The 24572-nt window shown below is 49.1% G+C and overlaps 1 protein-coding gene across 8 annotated transcripts in view; it reads right to left on the bottom strand.

Annotated features, from left to right (window-relative positions):
• The window catches only part of CTIF (cap binding complex dependent translation initiation factor), a 324350-nt gene that overhangs the window by 226524 nt on the left and 73254 nt on the right, over positions 1–24572 (bottom strand). For all 8 annotated transcript variants that reach the window (XM_061400121.1, XM_061400115.1, XM_061400122.1 and 5 more), the window contains exons 2-3: positions 20425–20626; positions 1405–1476 (exon numbers count right to left, since the gene is read on the bottom strand). In XM_061400121.1, coding sequence (XP_061256105.1) covers positions 1405–1476; positions 20425–20604 — 252 coding nt within the window. In that variant the 5' untranslated portion in view covers positions 20605–20626. The remainder of the gene's footprint in view (positions 1–1404; positions 1477–20424; positions 20627–24572) is intronic.

Below are 24572 nucleotides of genomic sequence, written 5' to 3'. Positions count from 1 at the left end.
CTCAGGAATATAAACAGGGTCCCGGACCAAGCATCAGCAGTCTAGGGAGGGGGACAAAAGACTTCCTCAGAAGGATACGTGTGACAGGAAGACAAGGAAAAGGGCCAAGGACAGGGCAGGTGAGAGACCTGGGGTCAAGTCCCAGCTTGGTCAGGTCATGACATCTCCGTAGACCTAACTTCTTTGTCTGCAGATGGCGTGGAGAAGCTAGGACACTCAGAGGCCATCGAGCCTTCTGGTTTCTATACGAGGAAGCTGAGGACAAAAGAGAACTGCCACCGAGTTTGCGGCAGAGCACCTCACCCAGGCGGTATCACGGTGTCCTACTTAAGAATCAGCTGGACACGCATGTGAGAGAGCTGCCCAGAACAGCTGTCCCCCCACAGCACGGTACAGCAAAGCCTGACACCTAAGAAAGACCCAGAACTTTCTCTTAGGACAGACCAGCTTTCCTCAGGAGAGAACAGAGGAGAGCTGGTTTCAGCAGCAGCACGGACTGAAGTCAGACATAAGCAAGTGGGCCTGGGCAACGTGTCACCGCAGCCGCTCTGGAACTGGGAGCGAGCTACTACTGAAGTCCGTGCGCCTCCCTTATCTCTCTGGACAGGCACAGCGTGAGAACAGATGCACGGCGTTCTCAGCCTCCGACTCCACCATCTCCCACAAGTAGAATAAGATCTCAACAAGGACAGCTCGACAACCAGCGGGTATGTGGGACCTGGGGGGTTACCAGGGACAGTTCTCAAGGAGCAGGTGCCTCCTTCCCTCCCAGTCATAGGACCCGCTCGGGGGTTCTCTTGGGATCTCACAGGGAAGCAGCAGGGGGCGAAGTAGGGGGCTCCAGCCTGGTCCCAGGACACTGGTTGGCTTCCCTCACCCCCACGGGCTGCCCCTCCAGGTCCTCTGCAAACCTGGAGCAAAAGTTATCTCCGAAGTGCCCCTCCAGCACCAAAACCCTAGGAGACCCATTATTCATAGGCTCCATCACCAGTGCTGATGTGTGAGCCTCCAGTTCACTCATTTCACTGCTGTATAATATTCCACTGTGAGGCTGTAGCATCCATCACTCACTTCACTCCTGTGTTACATTACACTCTAAGGATTATTTATGCATCATTTATCCATTCCCCTCTCAATGGGTCATGAGTGGTTTGCAGATGTTTGTATTATAAATAACGCTGCTACTGAAAATAAACCTTATGAACCTATGTGTTCTGGGGAGCGGAGGCTTCACTGTGGGCTGGATATTCAGGGAGAACTTTCCAGATGGCAGACCACACTCCTCGTGTGCCACTTCTTGCTCTCCCCACATCTCCACCTCTCAGGAGCACCAAAGTGAGCAGCCCAGGACCCCAGACAGACACGAGCATAAGCCCCTGCCAGAGCACAGAGTTAGTTCCCTACCTGCTGTGGGGGTGTTCGTCCTCGGGAGAAGGAACAGCTGCTGTCCAGCTGCTCAGTGCAGTCTGCCGTCCACTGCAGGGGAGAAAGGAGTGGTCAGTGATGGCAGGACACACGGGCTCATCCTCACTCTGCCCTGGCCCCCCAGGCAGGGTCCCGCCCTGCTGAAGTATAGCCGTTATAAAATCCTGCTCGGCCACGTCCAATGACAAATCCTTCTCTACCAGCAGGTCCGAGTTGGCATCTCCAAATTCCATGGAGGTGACCCTTTGGCATATGTGTGAGGAAGCAGACTCATTTTCCTTTGCCTAAGCCCACCAATGTGATGAAGATCCAGCTACATTCCAAAGCCAACCAGACACCACCCAGGGTAAACAGGAATTTTAATAAAATGGCACCATGTTTGACCACCTAACCCTGTTTCAGCCATACCAGCCCCTACTTCAAGAAAGTGAAAACGGCTCAGTTGTGCCCGACTCTTTGCTGAAATACACAGTCCGTGGAATTCTCCAGGCAAGAATACTGGAGTGGGTGGCCTTTTCTTTCTCCAGGGGATCTTCCCAACTCAGGGATCGAACCCAGGTCTCCTGCATTGCAGGCAGATTCTTTACCAGCTGAGCCACAAGGGAAGCCCAAGAATACTAGAGTGGGTAGCCTATCCCTTCTCCAGCGGATTTTCCCGACACATGAATCGAACCGGGGTCTCCTGCATTGCCAGCGGATTCTTTAACCAACTGAGCTATCAGGGAAGCCCTTACAGTGTCAAGGTTGGAGCTAAAGGTGAGGCACGTATGTGGGGATCATCCCGTACACCCAGCCCCTAAATACGGTGAACCTGTGCGCTGACAGGAGGGTACGGCACCGGGGAAGAGCCCCGGACTGGCCGTCAGAAGCCCAGCTCAAGCCCAGTCCCACCACTGACCTCATGAGAGCTCACAGGCCTCTCGTGCGCCCACCGTGGTCTGACCACCAGCAGTGTGATCGTCCCCAGACCCTGCCACACAGTGGGTGTTTGGCCCCACCCTTCACCCGCTCAATCACTCTCTCAGGGCAGGACCTGTCTTCTCCATTTGGATGAGCCCTCCAAGGGAAGTTTAAGAGCCACTGAAATCAACGTTATCTCCCAGGCTCCACTTTGTCACCGATTATATGGGGACAGCAAGACTGGCTGACTCTGCAAAGGTGGGAATGAAGGGCCTTTGTAAGCCATAAAAAATCTGTACATAGGCCTGGTGGTCCAGTGGGGAAGATTCCGCCGGCCAGTGCAGGCGACATGGTTTCAATCTCTGGTCCGGGAAGACCCCACATGCGAAGGGACGACTAAGCCCCTGCGCCTAAAGCCAACGCTCCACAGTAACAGAAACCACTGCAGTGAGACGCCCGCTCACCGCAACTAGAGAGCAGCCCCAGCTCGCCGCACCTGGAGAAGGCCTGCATGCAGCAGTGAAGACCCAGAGCGGCCATAAATAAATACACCTAAAAAGAAAACCTATGCATAGATCTAGAGTAGTAGTAACAGTACAGCTCGTCCACTGTAATGTGCTATCCAGGTATATGGAGGTGCTTGTACCATTGTCTTAAATGTGAGGTAGGCTCTCCAGCTCATGTCGAACACTGACCTCGACCTACAACCTGTATGAGTCACAAAAACCAGAGGAGCCCAATCTCTGTTTGACATACTTGGTCAGAACTGTGAGTGAGTGTGGATGGCTCAAGGCCATCACCAACCTGGATGTGTAAAACCTTGGCAAGACACACCCTCAAGACTGTGGGTCAAGGATGTGACTTTTGTATAAGAAAGACATTTTATTACAATGCTGATGATACAGGCTGGTACAAGTGTCCTCTACAGCCGTGGTGGCCAATAAATAGGAACCACAGATGTAATTTTAAATGATTAGCCAGATTTAAAGAAGGAAAAGAAAAAGGTAAAATTAAATTTAACAATCCGTTTATTTCAATAATTACTTAACATAAAAATGATCAATAAGATATTTTACATACTTCTCTCCATACTGAGATTTTGAAATCTGCTTAGAGCTTGTCAATTAATTTTTTTATTATTTATTTAGCTATTTATTGGCTGTGCCATGTGGCATGTGAGATCTCAGTTCTGGACAAGGGATCAAATCTGTGCCCATTGCATTGGAAGGGCAGAGTCTTAACCACTGGACCACCAGGAAGTCCAGAGCTTGTCAATTTTTCAAGTGCTCAAGAGCCATACATAGCTAGTGTCATACTGGACAGTCTGGCTCAGTTTGAAGGACAGGTAAAGGCCAGGCACCAGTACCTGAAGAGTGTGCCCTCCAAGCCGCTTTCATCCCTGCTCTGTACTGCAGAGGGGCTGGACCCTGCAGACTCAGGGGCTTCCAGTTGGGTTGGCCCAGTGGCAGACAGGAAGAAGAGAGGGAAGCCCTGAAGTTTCTCCCCCTTCTCTCTGTGCCTCAGGCAGCGTCACCAGCAGCAACTGGGTCTCTGCAAGGCTCCAGCCTCACCAGATAGGCTTCCTGTGCAAGACCTCTAACCCTGTGCTCTGGCAATACCATCTCCACCTGTTCTGCCTCAGGCCTGGAGGAGGCAATGGCTTCCTGTGGTTGTTTAGTTTCTCATTTTTTTATCATCTGGATAATCAACTCCCTGGGTTATATTCCCTCTGTCTAGATACTTGTAGTTTCAAAGCATCTCTGCAAAGATATTTATTAAATTATACGGGGAAAAAAAAGAAAGAAAATGAGAAGTCCATCAGATACCACCTTAAACCAAGTGATCAAGGACAACATCATCTGTAATAAAACGTATACCCACCATGGACTTCCCAGCATAACGCCCTGAGAAGGGCCATGTCGCTCTTGAGGGGTTCTTGCCAAAAATGCAGTGTCCATCAGGCAACCCAAACTGATGAAATTTCCAAAAACTAAATGACCTTCAAAAGTGTCAGGGTTGTAGGGATAAGAAAAGACCACAGGAGTGCCACAGGTTGGAGGAGAATAAGAAAGCAAGACAATTAGATGCAAATTTGGATCTTGGAACAGAAAAAGGACATTAGTAGATACACTGGTGATTTTCGAGTAAAATCTCATTGTACCAACGCTAATTTCTCAGTTTTGATCATTGCACTATGGTTACATAAGATGTTCATATTCGGGAGCAGGCCCATTGCAACACCTGTACTATTTTTGTGCATCTGCTATAAGCCAAAAGTAACTTCAAAACAAAAAGTAATCCAGGGACTTCCCTGACAGTCCAGGGCTTAAGATTAAAGATTCCATGCTTCCACTGCAGGTTGGGGAACTTAGTTCCACCCCTGGTCGGGGAACTAAGATCCCACATGCCGCATGGCATGGCAAGAAAAAAAAAGTAATCCATGTATGTATGTATGTGTTTAGATATATATATTTGTGAAATATTTGGACTACTGTAAAAACAATCCCTCTGCTTTACTGCTTCCCATACTTAATGGGTATCTCCTTTCCTGGCTGGAGCCTGGCTGAGAGCAGGGAGGATGCTCAAGATGCAGAGTGACTAACAGCCAGGGGAGAACGAGATGCCACACGCTTCGTCCCATCCCAGGACAGCCTTGCAGAGACAGGCTTCCTCCCATGGGGCATCCCAAACACTTCAACCCCAGCTGCACACTTGCTGACGTGACTCCCCGCAGAACAGTGACCCGAGGGTGGGGGCACCTCCTCCTGGGGTCAGCGTGATCTCTGGCAGGGCAGAGGCAGGCAGCGACACTGGCTGTCCAGACAGGCAGGCACAGAGGGGAGGCCGAGGCTTCTGCACAGCCACGTGCCACCTCAGTCCCTGGATGAGACGTCTCTGCTTCGTCAGAGGTCACCCTCAACTTTATAGCAGCCAACCTTCCTGAGCACCTCTGCTGTGGGACCTGCACCCAGCGCTCCCTTCACAGGAGAGGTGAGATGCCCAGGAACAGTAAGAAAGGGAGGGGGGATGCAAGGCTGAGAAGGACAGTGTGCTCTCGAAGGATTCTCGTGGGAAGGAAAGCAGTCAAGCCCGGATCCCTGGAGGACAGTGAGCCCGAGTGTGGACCCAGCTAGCTCAGGGGCAGGGGGTAGCAAGCAGGATCCTCCCGCTAGGCAGTCAGAGCCTCCTCCTGGGTGCACAGGGGGTGGAAGGCTTGGCGGTAGGAGGAGGGGCGCGGGGAGGGGGAGCATCATCAGTGCTGTGTTAGAAGGCTGAACTGGCCGGGAGCGTGGGTGTGGGGAGTCCACTGGTCAGGAGGCTAGCGTCCTGAGTCATTCGGGTCTCCACTGGGAGAGTAGACAGCAGGGGAAACGGAGTGGCTCTGAGCGCATCGTATGGACAAGCAGTGAGCTGAGGGCTGATGTGTGTAGGAAAGCTAGCAAGAAACGAAAGTCCACAGAAACCCACCCCAGAGACCCAGCTGTGGCCCTGGGGAAAGCTGTTGGAGGAAGGTACAACTTTCCTGACACCCCCAAGTTAAAGTGTTAGTTGCTGAGTTGTGTCTGACTCTTTGTGATCCCCTGGACTGTAGCCCCTCCAGGCTCTTCTGTCCATGGGATTCTCCAGGCAAGAATACTGGAGTGCCGTTTCCTCCTCCAGGGGATCTTCCCGACTCAGGGTTTGAACCTGGGTCTCCTGCATTGCAGGCGGATTCTTTACCCTGCACTTAGTACCAGCAGCTGCACCCACTGGGCCCGTGTGGCACCCCACCTCCAACTCCCCAGCCACATCCGCGCTCTGCTGCTGCCTGAAGCCCCTGGGAGCTCTCCCTTCCCTGCTCAGGGCTCCCCACCATCTGCTGGGATCCTGCTGCCCAGCTATCTTCTTCCTGCTTAGGCTGAAGCCACCACCCTCTCCGTCCCCTTTGCCTTTAATGAGCCACTGCCTAGAGAAAACACAGGGCTTCCGGGAATGTCCTCATCTGCATGAAATGATTCCAGAACAAGAGAAGGGCCCCCTTGGGGAACACTCTCCTCGGCCCTGCCCCCATGCCTGGGTCAGCCCAGCGCACTTCTCCGTTGGGGTGAAGGGTTTAGAGCTGGGAGCAAGTTCCCTGGGGGGTAAGGAGGCTCTCCTGAGAGGTCGTGGGACACAAAGAGGCAGGAAAGGTGGGAAATCCGTACAGGGGAACACCGACCATGGAATTCACAGAGTGGTTTGGGGCCTTCTCCGTACCTACTATCACCTATTTCTTAATTTAAAAAGATGAAACAAAGACAGCACAGGGTTAAGTTTAACAAACAAGGCGCACAGACGGTTTATTCTGTACTCAAAACAGATGCTTTTATCTGCTCTTATCAGTACATTCTAAATACTTCATGCTAAAAGAATGAAAATCTGTTATCAGTCATTTGCTCTCCAGGATGGACAATACTTGGAGAGCAGACTTGACGGAGGACAGAGGACGCCACTGAAGGTTGAGGGAGGAGTAAAAAGAGAAAAGCCCAAGGTAGGGAGGCTGCAGGAGCCCGTAATCAGTGGTGTTTGAATTCCTCGCACTTGCCCTTCCAGACATGGACGTGTATCAGGTGAAAGTCGCTCGGCTTTATCTGACTCTATGAGACTCCATGGACTATACAGGAATTCTCCATGGACTTCTCCAGGCCAGAATACTGCAATGGATAGCCTTTCCCTTCTCCAGGGGATCTTCCCAACCCAGGGATCAAACCCAGGTCTCCGCAGGCAGATTCTTTACCAGCTGAGCCACCAGGGAAGCCTGGACGTGTATCAAGGGCAGAGTCAAACCAGCAGGCTGCATCAGGAGGAGAGGAAAAGATCAGCTGATAGAACTGCATCCATGTACAAACAGACGTGTACATAGGAACTTAGTATGTGATAAGGACAGTGTCTCACGTGAGGGCAGGGAGAGACCATCAGTAAACAATAAACACAGGGACGAGACAACCAGTGAGCTAGTGAGGGGAAAATGACCCTAGGGTCTGCCTCCTACCACACATGGACAACACATTCCAAGTTGGTTAAAATCCAAGATGCAAGTTTTAAATTCCATCAAAGTCTACAATTTTGTGTTAAAAAAAATTCACAAAGACAAGTGAGAGGCCCCTTGCAACATGTGTAGCAAAGGGTTCCTCACCAGGACATACAAAGATTTCATTTAAACCCAGGCACGAAGACTGCTACATACATTAACGTTCACTCCACACAGATCCCTAGGCCTGTTTATTACCCCCAACTTTGCAAACATGGAATTTGAAACAAAGCATAGCTAAGTAACTGACCCAGGGTGACACAGCCAAAAGAGAGGCAGAATGAGTAAAAGGGATAAACAGGCATTAGTTCAAAGAGCCAGTGAAAATGTTGGAAACGAAATGTATTTATGATCATGGATTCGATGCTGAACCAGACATTATTTTATTGTAGTAAAATATAATTTACACTTTAACTATTTTTAAGTGCACAATTCAGTGGCATTAAGTTCATTCACCTTGTTATTCAACCAACACCAACATCCAGCTCCAGTACTTTTTCATCCCAAACTGCAACTGCCCCCATCAAACAGTAACTCCCCATCCCATTCCTCCAAAACCCTGGTAACAACTTTTCTACTTTCATTCTCTACAGATCTGAGTATTCCACATGCCTCACAGAAGTGGGATCAAACAGTATTTATCCTCTGTGTCTGAATTACTTCTCTTGGCATAAAGTCCTTAAAGTTCATCCATGTGACAGAATTTCCTTTTTTTCTTTTTTAAGCCTCAATAATATTGCTGTATGTATAGACTGTATTCTGTTCATCCAATCATTCACTGATGAACAAAAGTGTTTCCACCTTTTGGCTATGGTGAATAATACTGCTGTGAACATTCTGTACAAGCATCTGGCCAAATACTTGCTTTCAATTCTTTTGGGTATATACCCAGAAGTAGAACTGATGGGTTATATAGTAGTTCTATGTTTAATTTGCTGAGGAACCTAGATTTTTTTGTTGTTGTTGTTATAAAGGACATTATTGGGGAAACAGGGCAATATAAGGTCTATAGATTAAATAATAGTATTGTATCTGCTTCATGACTATGTAAGAGAATGTCCTTGTTCTTTGTAAATACACATTGACGTATTTAGGGATAGAGGGGAAATCTCTCCATATACAGAATCTATTGATCAATTGCTCTGTCGAGAGGAGAGAGAATGCAAATGTGATAAAATATTAACAAGTGGAAAATCTGGGTGAAGGATGTGCAGGAATTCTTTGTTTAATTAGTATAATTTTTATGTACATCTGAAATTATTTCAAAGTGAAAAATTATTTTAAAAGCCATCTTATCCAGGACTTCTTAATCAAGGGGGTGCCAGGACCACCCAGGGCAGGGAAGGGGAGTGATTTGAAGGTCTAGTGGGAACCACTGCTCTCACCCAACACCCTCTTTTTCTGGTGAGGGGCCCGAGAGGAGAAGGGGCTTCCTCACGGAGCCCAGGCATGGGATAGCCTAAAGGTGGGGGCTTTCAGAAGTCAGGAGCATACAAGACCGCTTCCTCTGTCCTCGTCCATGGTCTCACTGACCAGGAGAGGGGGGCCAGGGGAGGCGGGAGTGGAGACTGCCTGGCAGCTCACTCTCTCACCCACAGTGACACTCCAGAAAAATCTTGGAGTGGGGGGGCTCGGGGAGGATGCGGCCCAAGGGCTGAGATTTGAGAGAGGGAGAAAACCTTTTCCCTCCAATCTGAAGACAAACTAACAAAAAACTCAAGCAACTTTCCTATTGTGGAGGCAGCTTAATGCAGCGATTAGGATTCTGAGTTCTTTTTCGTTTCTTTGCTGTTTTTTTTGGTTTTGGCTGTACAACCAGGCTTCCAGGATCTCAGTTCCCTGACCAGGGATTGAACCCAGGTCCAGCAGTGAAAGCGCCGAGTCCTACACTGGATCGCCAGCGAATTCCCAAGAGCCTGAGTTCTTGAAGCAGCAAATCTGAGTTCATATTCCTGCTCTGTCTCTTAGTCTATCACCTTGGGCAAGTCCCTTCCTTCCTCAGACTGTTTCCCTTGCTTGTAATAAAACAAGAGAAACTGCTACAGCACCGGGAGCAAGGCCACGTGGTCTGAACCGCAGACTGACCACGTGCTCACTGAGTGACCTTAAGCAGCGTAGTCAACCTCTCTGAGCCTCTGTTTCCTCCCCCGTGAGCAGACAACAATAGAGCATCTTCTTCACAGCATCACTTCACTTCACGGCAAACAGATGGGGAAACAGTGATAGACTTTATTTTTTTAGGCTCCAAAATCACTGCAGATGGTGACTGCAGCCATGAAATTAAAAGACATTTGCTCCTTGGATGAAAAGCTATGACCAACCTAAACAGCATATTAAAAAGCAGAGACATTACTTTGCCGACACAGGTCCGTCTAGTCAAGGCTATGGTTTTTCCAGTAGTCATGTATGGATGTGAGAGTTGGATTATAAAGAAAGTTGAGTGCCAAAGAATTGATACTTTTGAACTGTGGTGTTGAAGAAGACTCTTGAGAGTCCCTTGGACAGCTGGGAGATCCAACCAGTCCATCCTAAAGGAGATCAGTCCTGACTATTCATTGGAAGGACTGATGCTGAAGCTGAAGCTCTAATACTTTGGCCACGTGATGCAAACAACTGACTCATTTGAAAAGACCCTCATGCTGGGAAAGACTGAAGGAGGGAGAAGAAGAGGGTGACAGAGGATGAGATGGTTGGATGGCATCAGCGACTCAGTGGACATGAGTTTGAGTAAATTTCAGGAGTTAGTGATGGACAGGGAAGCCTGGAGTGCTGCAGTCCGTGGGGTCACAGAGTCTGATACGACTGAGTGACTGAACTGAACTGAACTTCACAGCATTGTTATGTAAAGTAAATGAATTGACATGGACACCTCTCCCTGTCCTTTGGTAGTTCCTCCTCAGGGTCCCAACTTCTTGGAGCTCAGTCTTTGACCCTTTTGTCTAAGCTCCCTCACTCTGGGTTTAAAATGCCACCCCTATGTCACTATTTACAAATGTAAATCTCCAGGTCATTCTCTTTCTCAGAACGCCACTCTGTATATCCAACTGTTTAATTGACATCTCTACCAAAACATCCAGTACTATCCTTTTCTCTTATTTATTTTTTTATTGGAGGAAAATTGTTTTACGATGCTATGTTGGTTTCTGCCATTGTTGTACAGCAGAATCCAGTACTATTTTAAACCTCTCACATCTGAAAACTGAACTCTTGACCTCCCCAACACTGATCTTCCAGGGTCTTCCACCTCATTTCTGGAAAGTCTGTCCTTCCACAGGCTCAGGCTATTGTCAAGGCCAGTCATGCTGTCTGTGCCTTAAAGTATGAGAAACTGACCATCTCTCACCACCTCCATGGTCCCACACGGCTCCAAGCTGCCATCAACCTCTGACCTTGGCCAACCAAGGACTTCCTGGTCCCTTGCTTCCTTCCCACCCTGCCCCTTGATGTTGCTGATTGTCCACAAAGCACCCAGAGTGGCTTGATCTAACCAATAGCACCTCTCTCCTCTGCTCAAAACCCTCCAGCATCTCACTGACCAGGCCCCACAGGTGTGGCTCTTTGCCCCCACCAGACTGGCCCCAAAGCTCTCCTCAAAGTGGGGTACACTCCCACACCAGAGCTGTGTTCCTGACATCCCCTCTGCCTGGAAGGCTGGTTCCTTAGTGGTCTCACTCTCACCCTCTTCAAACCTTTACTCAAAGGTCTAAGCAAGCATTCTAGACAGCCCAGCACCCCGGGCCCTTCTTGCCTCTTTCACGTATACATCACCTTCTAACATCCTGTTTCCTTCTTTGTCTATCACCTGCCTTTCTCCCTCTGAAGGTAAGTTCTATTCATGACTTTATCCCTAGAGCCTAGAACAGGGCCTGAATTAATCATTCTTAGCTCTAATTATATTTCATTATTTAGCCAATGGTAATTGGCCGGTTTCAGCAACTGTACTTTATGCCCAAACCACCAAACAATGTATAGGAGACCAAGCTAAATAAGTAAACAAGCTAAAAGCTACATGTATGCTAGAAGCTCAACTCTTCAGAGGTATATTAAGAAAAAACTAATGCACAAAAACTATACTAGTTTTTATCATAAAATTATGGTGGGCTTCTTTCTGTTTTCTGATTGTCTCTGTTTTTCTACTATTGCTTTAAAAGTAAAATAAAAATTTAACTTGTTTTTAAAAACAACTGGTAATCAGGTTTAAAAGGGCTCAGCCTCACTAAAAATCAAGGAAATGCAAACTAAAGTGACAAGAGACCGTTCATCTCAATCCACTGGTAGTCCTGTGAACGATACTACAGGCCTTCTGGAGAGCACTTTGGCAACAGCTATTAAATCTGATTCTATTTCTCAGCATCCACCTGAAGAAACACTTTTACATGTGCAGGAGGAGACACGTTCAGGAGTGTTCGCTGATGTATCCTGTATCTCCAGGGGAAATTCTGAAAGTGATCTGAATGTCCAGCAATAGGTGAGTTGTTAAACTATGGGACATCCGTACTGTGGGTTTCTTTGCAGCTATTAAACAGAACACAGCAGATGTACAAGCCTGGAGGAATCACTAGGGCAAACAGCTAGGTGAAAAAGGTGAGTTCTCAAACAACATTTCCCCAGCTATGATATAAGATTTGGAAATAATATATTTCTGTAAGTCATTAAAAAGGTGAAGAAGTTAACTCATCATTCTGATGGAGGTAGAGGTAAGACAGTGGAATAAGGCAGTAGCTAATTAGCCTTTGAATTCTTAAGTATCATGAGAATATATGCATATAGTAATTATGTAATTAAAAATAAATTATCTTTTTAAATAAGGAGAAAGATAAAATGACTCCCCATATTCAACCACCCCACAGTTCCCCTTAAACTGACTTCTGTTAAGCCTTTCATGGGAGGTCCACCATTGAGCGCTTCCTCCTTTGAGCAACCACGGCAGGGAATAAGGATTCCAAGGGCAGGAGGAAATGAGGGAATGGGATAGAAGAGGGATGAGGGAACAGTGCAGAGGGAAAGCAGAATGCGAGGAAAAATGTGAAGAGAAAGAGGGAAGGGAAATGCTGTGAGAAAGCAACTTCACACTCATCTGAATCCTCTTATTATCCCTCTCTGTAAGGCCTCTTCCCAAGGCATGGCTTCCAAGGGCCTCACAGCATCCCAGAGAACTACAGGAAGTTATCTTCACCCTCACTGGCTCTTCATGTGACTTGTTACCAAGAATTCTGGGGAAACATGCTTTCATTAGACGTATCTATTCTTTACAACGTCCCTACATTCTATCCTTCCGAGAGAGTAGACCTCCAGGCCCTTCACCATGGAGGGGTGGGGAAGGGAGACAGACGAGTCCACCTGTGGCTGTGGTCATCAACCTGAAAAGGACGTCAGAGTCACATGGGAGCTGACAAGAATGTCAGTGCCCAGACCCATCCCCATTCCACTTAACTCTGGGGTGGGACCTGCCCAAGCTCCCAAGCAATTCCAATGAACAGCCAGAGCTGTGAACACTGCTTTAAAGCTTGCTGATGGTCCATAAAACCATCGAGAAATATCAGAGGTGCCAAACTTCCCTACTTACAACATTCCAATCTCTTCCTCAAAAGGTTACTGGTCAATGAGACTTGGAATCCCAATTCTCATTCCACAGGGAAAAAAAGTATACTAACCTCCCAGCAGCCTGCTAGTCACAGCCTGTACCCAGCAGGGAACCAAAAGTAGGTGGGGAAGGGGTGGATCCCAGGACCCAGCTCAGCCACCACCGTGCAGTGGGGTTTGGCTATGTCCCACCTCTGCATCTCAGATTTTCTCTTCTGCAGAACAGAGCCATCACCTCCCTCCTCCCAAGGACAGAGTAAGGACAACTTTCAGGATGTGCCTTTGCGGACTTGGAATCCACTGGAAGGGAGGCACTCTTAAAATGTGTGGGGTAATTTTAAATTGATATCCCAAACATGTTGGGAAACAGAACACACATTCTCTGGGTTACTCATCTAGGATAAAAAGGAACCTCTCTCTCTTCTTCTCTCCCTCCCATCCATCCATCCATCCATTCATTTTCCTTCCTAGTTGTGGGTGGGGCAGGGGCAGGGGGAACACCCTCTACAAGCATCTCGAGGTATTTTCTTCCCGAGAGTCAACTGTCATCTCTCAGATCCTAAAAAACGACCTCACCCACTGAAAAGCAACATTCTTCTCCACTCCCTCAAGTCTTCTCTAGGTTTCCAAGATTCTTAACAATTTTCTCTCCCAGAAACATCAAAACACCACTGCAGACAGGCAGCCTGGGACATTCTCTGAGGTTTTTTTTGTTTTTGTCTTTGGCTTCCCTTTAAAACAGTCATCAGGTTAAGCAAAAACAAGCAAAAGTGCTTTAGCAGAAAGATTTCCCATTAAGTGGTGTCAATAAAGAGATTGTGTTTTTTCCGAAGAAGTAGTTATGCCGACACTTCTAACCCTGGCCTTGCTTAGAGTCGCCACAGCTGCCCCCTCCCCTGGAGTCTGGACTCCAGCTGTTTAGGGTTGTGGGGGAGTAGTTGGTGGGAGCAGGATTGGAATGTACGCCCCTTGGCCAGCAGCGCACAGGCGGACCCCAGGATCCTGCCAGGTGCTTGCATTCTTCCAGGGAACCTCAGGGAATGCAGGCGGCTTAAGGAATGCATCTAGATGGTGCAAGTGTTTTCCACACTCTGCCTCACAGCTAGCATCTGTTTAACAGCTGCTCCAGATGTGGATATCCGGGCATGGCTAGGCCCAACCTATCCCAGGAGCAGGAGCCGGGACTGCAGGGCCCAGATTGAGGCTCTGTGTCCTGAGAGCTTAGCTGGTCCTACAGAGAGGGCAGAGGCACTGGGAAGGCCCCTCCTTCCCATTTCTCCCTGATGGGAACGGAGATTCTACCACTCGCAAAGTGCTCCCCTGGGGTGAAGCTTCACAGCTTCCTGAGACCCCTCTCTTGGAAGAGCCCATTTCACAAGGAGGAAACTTCAGGGGATGCTCTGCTGGAGGCCACCGGAGTCCCCTACACCGTGGGGGAGACAGGCAGCACGTGCCAGACCAGCCCCATGCCTCTCTGTGGGGCTGGAGCCAAGGCCAAGCCCTCTCATCTACTCAAGGCCTTTGTTCCAGCAACCAGCCCCTCTGCCCTTGACCACTCCCATCCAGGCTTATGCCTCCACCGCCTTTGATGACATCTTCCTGACATCCCATTTACAACTGCAAACACCTCCTGACCCTCATCACTCCTCACACTCCATTTTCTCGATTTATTTTCCCCCAGAGCAGTTGCCATCCACCACCGGAATAAGGGCCACAAGGGGTGAGCTCCTCCTCTCTTTTGCTCACTCCCGGGTACATGGTCCTAGGACAGCGCCAGGTGCAGAGCAGGTGTTCACTACACACTTGCAGCTTGAATACTGAACAGATTACAGGCTCGCTACTTCCTGTGATCTTAGAACTTCAAGGACACCAGGAAAGCATCACATATATTTCCATTTCTCTCTCAGGGCTGATCTTCCTTTCCCTACCCTCCAATGGGGATAAGGCAGGCAGCACCATGGCTTTGAAACAGGAAGGAAGGGGACAGAGCGCAACCTCGAGAAGAACAACCTAAGTCATGAAAGTGAAAGTCGCTCAGTCGTGTCCGACTCTTTGCAACTCCATGGACTGTACAGTCCATGGAATTCTCCAGGCCAGAATACTGGAGTGGGTAGCCTTTCCCTTCACCAGGGGTTCTTTCCAACCCAGGGATCCAACCCAGGTCTCTCCCACATTGCAGGCGGATTCTTAACCAGCTGAGCCACCAGGGAAGCCCAAGAATACTGGAGTGTGTAGCCTATCCCTTCTCCAGGGGATCTTCTCAACCCAGGAATCGAACTGGTGTCTCCTGCCTTGCAGGTGGGTTCTTTACCAACTGAACTATCAGGGAAGCCCCAGAGTCCACATACCAGGGAAGCCATATAGTCACAGGACATGACAAAAACCGATTAGAACTACCTAGATCCAAGATGGTGAAAGATTCAACTTCCAGATTCAACTTGAGCCTCATTATATCTTCATTGTAATATATTAGCTAAATAAATCAGCACCATAACAGTTCAGAGCTAACCCTAAAAGGCTAAATAGTGGGCAACGGCCCAATGCCTGGAAATCCTTGCCCGTCCTCCCACCCGAAAGAGTTAGAATCCTCCCACTCATTAGCCTGTGAAATTACCCAGCCCATAAAAACTAACCAAGCCATACTTCAGAGCCTCTGGTCCTCCAAGATGGCCCACACTCTGTGGAGTATGTTTCACTCTAAATAAATTCACTTCTTACCTATCATTTTGTCTCTCACTGGATTCTTTCTGAGACATCAAAAACCCAAGCTTCACGAAGTCTTGACAAGTGTGTGATCTCAACTAAGAGTGTGGGTTCAAGTCCCAATCTGAGCTGCACTGTTTTGGTTTCAGAATTTCCCAGGGCCACTCCTGGTCCTGAGTGCCAGGAAAGCCACAAGTTCATCCTGGCCGTCTAAAAGCTGGAGGGTCTGGATCTGCTGCCCACCCAGATGGTGAGTCAGACAGCTGCACTTGGCTTTCCTCCAAACCAGGGGCCACATGTGGCTCCTCACTACTTGGGAGGGAGCCCTGGGCTTGAGGGTGGACAAGTACAAGAGATCAACGCGGGGCCTTAGACCCTGAGCAGAAGAGACCCTCCTGAACCTCCAGATACAGACAACACCCTGCTCCTCTAGAGTTTTTGAGCCTCTTATCACCTCTGAGCAGGTCCAGGTGGCTCAGCGGTGAAGAACCTGCCTGCTGGTGCAGGAGACCTAAGAGCCTCGCGGGCGCAGGAGGGCCTAGAGGAGCCATCCCACGTTGAAGGTCAGGAAGGGCAGTGGTGAGGAGATACCCCTCGTCCAAGGTAAGGAACAATGGCTGCGCTTCGCTGGAGCAGCCGTGAAGAGATACCCCACGCCCAAGGTAAGAGAAACCCAAGTAAGACGGTAGGTGTTGCAAGAGGGCATCAGAGGGCAAACACACTGAAACCATACTCACAGAAAACTAGTCAATCTAATCACACTAGAACCACAGCCTGTCTAACTCAATGAAACTAAGCCATGCCCGTGGGGTAACCCAAGGCAGGCGGGTCATGGTGGAGAGATCTGACAGAATGTGGTCCACTGGAGAAGGGAATGGCAAACCACTTCAGTATCCTTGCCTTGAGAACCCCATGAACAGTATGAAAAGGCAAAATGATAGGATACTGAAAAAGAAACTCCCCAGGTCAGTAGGTGCCCAATATGCTACTGGAGATCAGTAGAGAAATAACTCCAGAAAGAATGAAGGGATGGAGCCAAAGCAAAAACAATACTCAGCTGCGGACGTGACTGGTGACAGAAGCAAGGTCCGATGCTGTAAAGAGCAATATTGCATAGGAACCTGGAATGTCAGGTCCATGAATCAAGGCAAATTGAAAGTGGTCAAACAAGGGATGGCAAGAGTGAATGTTGACATTCTAAGAATCAGTGAACTGAAATGGACTGGAATGGGTGAATTTAACTCAGATGACCATTATATCTACTACTGCAGGCAGGAATCCCTTCGAAGAAATGGAGTGGCCATCATGGTCAACAAAAGAGTCTGAAATGCAGTACTTGGATGCAATCTCAAAAACGACAGAATGATCTCTGTTCGTTTCCAAGGCAAACCATTCAATATCACAGTAATCCAAGTCTATGCCCCAACCAGTAACGCTGAAGAAGCTGAAGTTGAACGGTTCTATGAAGACCTACAAGACCTTTTAGAACTAACACCCGAAAAAGATGTTCTTTTCATTATAGGGGACTGGAATGCAAAAGTAGGAAGTCAAGAAACACCTGGAGTAACAGGCAAATTTGGCCTTGGAATACAGAATGAAGCAGGGCAAAGACTGATAGAGTTTTGCCAAGAAAATGCTCTGGTCATAACAAACACCCTCTTCCAACAACACAAGAGAAAACTCTACACATGGACATCACCAGATGGTCAACACCGAAATCAGATTGATTATATTCTTTGCAGCCAAAGATGGAGAAGCTCTATACAGTCAGCAAAAACAAGACCAGGAGCTGACTGTGGCTCAGACCATGAACTCCTTATTGCCAAATTCAGACTTAAATTGAAGAAAGTAGGGAAAACCACTAGACCATTCAGGTATGACCTAAATCAAATCCCTTATGATTATATAGCGGAAGTGAGAAATAGATTTAAGGGCCTAGATCTGATAGATAGAGTGCCTGATGAACTATGGAATGAGGTTTGTGACATTGTACAGGAGACAGGGATCAAGACCATTCCCATAGAAAAGCAATGCAAAAAAGCAAAATGGCTGTCTGGGGAGGACTTACAAATAGCTGTGAAAAGAAGAGAAGTGAAAAGCAAAGGAGAAAAGGAAAGATATAAACATCTGAATGCAGAGTTCCAAAGAATAGCAAGAAGAGATAAGAAAGCCTTCTTCAGTGATCAATGCAAAGAAATAGAGGAAAACAACAGAATGGGAAAGACTAGGGATCTCTTCAAGAAAATCAGAGATACCAAAGGAACATTTCATGCAAAGATGAGCTCAATAAAGGACAGAAATGGTATGGACCTAACAGAAGCAGAAGATATTAAGAAGAGGTGGCAAGAATACACAGAAGAACTGTACAAAAAGATCTTCACGACCCAGATAATCATGATGGTGTGATCACTCATCTAGAGCCAGACATCCTGGAATGTGAAGTCAAGTGGGCCTTAGAAAGCATCACTACGAACAAAGCTAGTGGAGGTGATGGAATTCCAGTGGAGCTATTCCAAATCCTGAAAGATGATGCTGTGAAAGTGCTGCACTCAATATGCCAGCAAATTTAGAAAACTCAGCAGTGGCCACAGGACTGGAAAAGGTCAATTTTCATTCCAATCCCAAAGAAAGGCAATGCCAAAGAATGCTCAAACTACCGCACAACTGCACTCATCTCACACGCTAGTAAAGTAATGCTTAAAATTCTCCAAGCCAGGCTTCAGCAATATGTGAACCGTGAACTTCCTGACGTTCAAGCTGGTTTTAGAAAAGGCAGAGGAACCAGAGATCAAATTGCCAACATCTGCTGGATCATAGAAAAAGCAAGAGAGTTCCAGAAAAACATCTATTTCTGCTTTATTGACTATGCCAAAGCCTTTGACTGTGTGGATCACAATAAACTGTGGAAAATTCTGAAAGAGATGGGAATACCAGACCACCTGACCTGCCTCTTGAGAAATTTGTATGCAGGTCAGGAAGCAACAGTTAGAACTGGACATGGAACAACAGACTGGTTCCAAATAGGAAAAGGAGTACATCAAGGCTGTATATTGTCACCCTGTTTATTTAACTTATATGCAGTACATCATGAGAAACGCTGGACTGGAAGAAACACAAGCTGGAATCAAGATTGCCGGGAGAAATATCAATAACCTCAGATATGCAGATGACACCACCCTTATGGCAGAAAGTGAAGAGAAACTAAAAGCCTCTTGATGAAAGTGAAAGAGGAGAGTGAAAAAGTTGGCTTAAAGCTCAACATTCAGAAAACTAAGATCATGGCATCCGGTCCCATCACTTCATGGGAAATAGATGGGGAAACAGTGGAAACAGTGTCAGACTTTATTTTTCTGGGCTCCAAAATCACTACAGATGGTGACAGCAGCCATGAAATTAAAAGACGCTTACTCCTTGGAAGGAAAGTGATGACCAACCTAGATAGCATATTCAAAAGTAGAGACATTACTTTGCCAACAAAGGTCCATCTAGTCAAGGCTATGGTTTTTCCTGTGGTCATGTATGGATGTGAGAGTTGGACTGTGAAGAAGGCTGAGCGCCAAAGAATTGATGCTTTTGAACTGTGGTGTTGGAGAAGACTCTTGAGAGTCCCTTGGACTGCAAGGAGATCCAACCAGTCCATTCTGAAGGAGATCAGCCCTGGGATTTCTTTGGAAGGAATGATGCTAAAGCTGAAACTCCAGTATTTTGGCCACCTCATGTGAAGAGTTGACTCATTGGAAAAGACTCTGATGCTGGGAGGGATTGGGGGCAGGAGGAGAAGGGGACGACAGAGGATGAGATGGCTGGATGGCATCACTGACTCAATAGACGTGAGTCTGAGTGAACTCCGGGAGTTGGTGATGGATAGGGAGGCCTGGCGTGTTGCGATTCATGGGGTCGCAAAGAGTCGGACACGACTGAGCGACTGATCTGATCTGATCTGATCTGATCACCTCTGAACTTCCAACATTCCTGAGATGGCAGGATCATCCTCATTCACCAGATAAGAAAGCCAAGCCTCAGAGAAGTTGAGGGGTCTGCTTGCCTGAGGTCACACAGGCAGCTAGAAGCAATATGGAACCAACTTTTGAACAATGATCTACTGAGGATTTATCATGCTCAGCAAAGATACACTTGACACGGTCGCTTCCGTTAATGGTTCACATTCTACTCTGGAGAAGTGGAAACTTCCAAATCTCAACCCACAGTCTTTCAGCAGAGTTCACCTTCCACCAGGGCTGCCACAGACTGGCCAGCAGCAGGGAAGCTCCAGAGCTTCAGACCTGAGATTCTGGTCTGAAGGCTTCATGTGCGTCACGAGGTCCGGCACACAGAGCCCTGGGTGAGGCCTGAGAGACACGATCTTTGGCTGCCAACAACTGCCTGTATTCGACATCAGAGGACCCATTCAGAAGTGACAGACTTTTGATGGTGTGCCTTTGGATGAGCTTCAATCATCAGATGTCTGCTAGAACATGAGCTTGTGGCTCATGGAGCAGGGAGCAGTGCCTTGCACACAGCAGGTGCTCAATAAACGAGGGTTCCATGAATTGTGAGTCTGCCAGGCCCAAGCTGCCCAGTGGGGTCAGAGGGGCCAGGAGTGCACAGCCGGGGGCTTCCTGCCTGGATCCCACACTCTGGTTAGGGGGCCATCCCCACCTTGGCAATCTAGGGCCGCACTTGGCAGGGACGCTGCCTGGAGCCAGGGCCCCTTAGCACCCCTCTGAGCTTGCTGAGCCCCATGCCCTCCTGGGTGGTGTTACCTGGGAGACGTGGGACTGCGTCTTCTCGCTCTCGCCGTCACCCTCCGTCTTGTCGGCCAGCAGCCCCTGCACCTGGTACTCCAGCACGTAGCTGTCAATGAAGCGCTCCAGCTCCTCGATCTCCTGGGAGCGGCTGCTCCCGGCCTCGGAGGAGGCGGACGCTGCTGAAGAGTTCTCCATCCCTCCCACTCAGGGGCCTGGGCTGCGGGAGGCAGAGGACAGATGGGCTCGGTGAGACGACGCTGCTGGAGGCAGAGATGGGGACCCCACCTGAGAAGCCCTCCCCCTCCTGGAGGCACTCCCTCATCCATCCTGCCCTCTCCCAAGCTCTCGAGCAGTCAGTGGGGTGCCGGCTGGCCTTTATCGAGTGAAGAGGAAGCTGTGATTCCTCCTGGGGGGTCGGGAAGGAGACTCAGGCCCAGAGAAGGGCCAGTATTGTGCCTAATTGTCCAGCATTGTAACTGGCGCCATGCTGGGTGTCAGTTCATACCTAGACCTTACCACTCAGGAGAAAGTGGAAAATTGGACCCAGCCTACCACTCCAGCCCCATTTCCCAACATGGAGTTAACAAAATCTATCATAAAGCAGAATAAGACCGACTGCAGGTGTCTATGTCCCTAACTCCAGCACTGAGACATACAGGGGGTCCCCAGACACAGACGGTTTAAAGGGCCTGCGCCTCCAAGGAATACCTCCTTCCAAAGACATGTTTTCTTTTTGGACACCAGACTATTCCTAAATTTGGTGAAGACGGTAGGCGATAACGTGATTCTGCGGCCCTGTTAATGATGTGTCCAGTAGGACACACGCTATACTCAGTCTCTAAGGACATGACTAGCTTTTAATGATACAATGTGTAAGGCCCAGCGGGTTGCCTGGGAGGGGATGGTTCAGCCTTGGACGCTGCCTGGTCACCCTCCATAGAAGCATGACGCCCTCAGTAACAGCTCAGGCCCTCTCCCTGAGAAGCTTAACATAAAGTTTGACCAGTGTTCCATGGATATCTATTAAAGTCCACCAATAAAACTGCTGTCCCTAGGAGGAATTCCCTGGCAGTCCAGGGGTTAGGACTCTGCACTTTCACTGCATAGGACATAAGTTCCATCCCTGGTCAAGGAACTAAGATCCTATATGCCTTGAGGCATTGCTTAAAAAAAATAAAAAGCTGTCCGTCTCCAAGAGGACTGGTTAACCTAGCAGCTGCAGGGGCCCAGGCCTGCAGGGACACCTCCACTGTCCACTCTTGTCCTCAAAGCTCCCCACAGCCCACCTGGAAGTTGAGAAAGCTAGAACCATTCTTACCACTAGGTCCCTTCCTAGCAGGGACACCCCCCAACCCCTGCTCCTGACAGGAAGGGGCTTTAAAGCTGGTCTGGCGTCCCTTCCACTGTCTGGAAATCAGTGCTTTCCAGGGGGAGCAGACTGAGCAGAAAAAGCAGAGATTGCACACGGCTTCACCATCAGAACTAGTACAAGGGTCCTCTACCAAATCACCAGCCTTAGACACACAAAGTGAAGTGAGTGAGGTCGCTCAACAAAGACCCAAGTAAATGCACGGGCTGAGACCACAAAGGGCTTTCGGAGCCTTGAACGTGTTGTGGATAATAAAGACAACTTCCTAGTATGTTTAGAGAACACTTGAATTTCAAAACCCTGGATTACTGAGAGCTTTTTTAGGACACAGTTATTCACCAACACTTAAGAGTTTGTTGAGTTTTCGATCGTAATGGATCCAAAACAGGACAAGAAGCGGCCTGAGGGGTTCCAGAAATGCTGCGAGACCGTGAATGCTGACTCCCCCAAACCCTCGACAGGCTCCCTGGAGGCTGCGCGGACCACGGGAAGGATGGTCACGCAAGCAGACACACGTTCTCCAGCTGATTTCCGGATTCAGGTTTTGGCTCTTGGCTGCTGCATGAGATCCAGCCTCCCTTGGACCCCAGACCAGCTACAGAGGGTAGGTGCTGGGCTTCTGAGCTCAGTAACCTCGGGGCTCGTGGGTGTGTCCACCTGCCCCAGAGGGAGGAGACTATGGTTTCAGGCTTGGGTGCTCTCTTCAGACTGGGGGAACCCAGGGATGGGGGCCTGGGTGGCGGTGAGTGTGCAGGCAGGCACTTTGCTCAGATTGAAATAAGTGTGCCTAGTGGTGCGAGGGCCACTTCCTCCACCTGCCACCCAAGGCCCAGAGTGGTCTTACGTCCTTCCTACCACCAACCCCACCGCTCAGACAGCTGCCTCCTGCCCCCTGGCCACTCTGCTTTTTGTCCTGAATGTAAGTCAAGTGTGGCAGGCTTCAGAACTCAAGAGAGCCCTGAGCATACACCTTCTCCCAGTTACTCAATCAAACATTAACCTAGGAACTCCTGGGAGAGGATTTTGTAAATGTAATTAAACTCCAAATTAGCAGACCTGAAGACTCAGAGTATTCAGGAGGGCCTGACCCAATCACATGAGCCCCTTACATCTGGGGCTGGAGGGAGAGACAGAGTTGCTGGCCTGAAGGAGAAGGAATGTGTGCAAGGTTCGTGGGCAGCCTTGAGAGGCTGAGAGCCATTCCTGGTCAATGACTGATCAGGAAAAGTGCTTCCGGCCTGCAACAGCAAGAAGTAAATTCAACAAGCCCTGAGTTTGGGGGCAGGTTTTGTCTCCCAGAGCCCCCAGACCAGAACTCAGCCTGACCGACACCCTGATTTCAGCTTCCTGCTATACCGAGAGGGGCTTCTGACTTCCAGCCCTGTGAGATGATAAACAGGCATCATTCTAAGCCTTTAAGTTTGTGGCAATAAACCACTAACACGGGATCCTCTTTCTGCCTCTGAGCTTTTGCTCACACTGTGTCCCTCACCCAAAGTCACTTTCCCCTTCCTTCCACCTGCCCAGTCTCAGGGTCCTTATACTCACGAGGGGCTAGAACCTTAGAGGCCAGTGCCAACTAGCCCAATCCCTGGCTTTAACAGCAGTGAGTGGGCAAAGGATTCACCCAGTCTCAGTCTAGGGGTATGAATACGGCAACCCCTATTAATAACAGGAGCTGCTAATGTACCTGCACGGGTAGCCTGGAACAGCACCCTCCTCAGCACTCCATCCAAGGCCTTCATCCACTTACCCCTCAGTGTAACTCTATGCAATTGATACAAAAAGAGAAAACTAGGGTTCAGAGAGGTTAAGTAACTTGCCCAAGATCACGCAGCGGAGCTCCGGTCGACCTGCACCTCACTGCCTCTTTTTTTATTAGAATATAATTGCTTTACAACATTGCGTTAGTTTCTACTGTACAACAAAGTGAATCAGGTATGCGTGCGTGCTAAGTTGTGTCCAACTCTGCATGACCCCATGGACTGGTGTAGCCCGCCAGGCTCCTCTGTCCATGGGATTCTCCAGGCAAGAATACTGGAGTGGGTTGCCATGTCCTTTTCCTGGGGATAGTCCTCACCCAGGGATCAAACCTGCACCTCTTACGTCTCCTACACTGGCAGGGAGGGCGGGTCCTTTACCACTAGTGCCACCTGGGAAGCCCAGCTCAGGTACATGCATACGTACATCCCCGCCCTTCTGGACTTCCTCTCACCGCCCCCCGCCCCGCCCCCGCCATCCCATCCATCTAGGTCATCACAAGGCATGGAGCTGAGCTTCCTGGGCTTTACCATCGCACCTCCTGGCAGCCTGCTCAGGCCCTCAGGAAATCTCCCACTCCTTTTACCACCGTCCTTCCAAAGCCCAGTGAATTCTTCAGTGCTGTGTGTGTGTGTGTGTCCTAACCTCCACTGGTCTGCAGGCTCGAGAGGGCTGGGCCCCGTGCCTCACTCACGCATGGCCCTGGGCAGGCGGCCGGCCTCAGCAGGATGGGGTGATAAGGTCAGTGCCCAGAGAAGGCTGAAAAGGAGCTGCCTGCAGAAAAGGCCAATGTCTAAGGCCCCGCCCATGATTCCTCGAAGAACTTCAGATCTTATCACGGGCTTCTGGCTCCTGTCTCAGGAGCGGGCAGAGGGCTGGGCTCTGTAGGAACTAGACAGGAGTGTTTCCAGGAGGACCGAGTGCCCGGCCCGGCCTACACAGCAGGCTCAGCCCTGCCCTGCTGGGCCTTCCCATGGGCCTGTCACGGGGCCACACCATCGTCCCGGGAGGGAGGCGGGGGGCAGAAATCACC

Source organism: Bos javanicus, chromosome 24 (genome assembly GCF_032452875.1).
Source record: "Bos javanicus breed banteng chromosome 24, ARS-OSU_banteng_1.0, whole genome shotgun sequence".
In the NCBI taxonomy this organism is placed as follows: domain Eukaryota; kingdom Metazoa; phylum Chordata; class Mammalia; order Artiodactyla; family Bovidae; genus Bos; species Bos javanicus.
The sequence above is the reverse complement of the archived record's forward strand: the minus strand, read 5'-3'. Positions and strand labels throughout refer to the sequence as shown.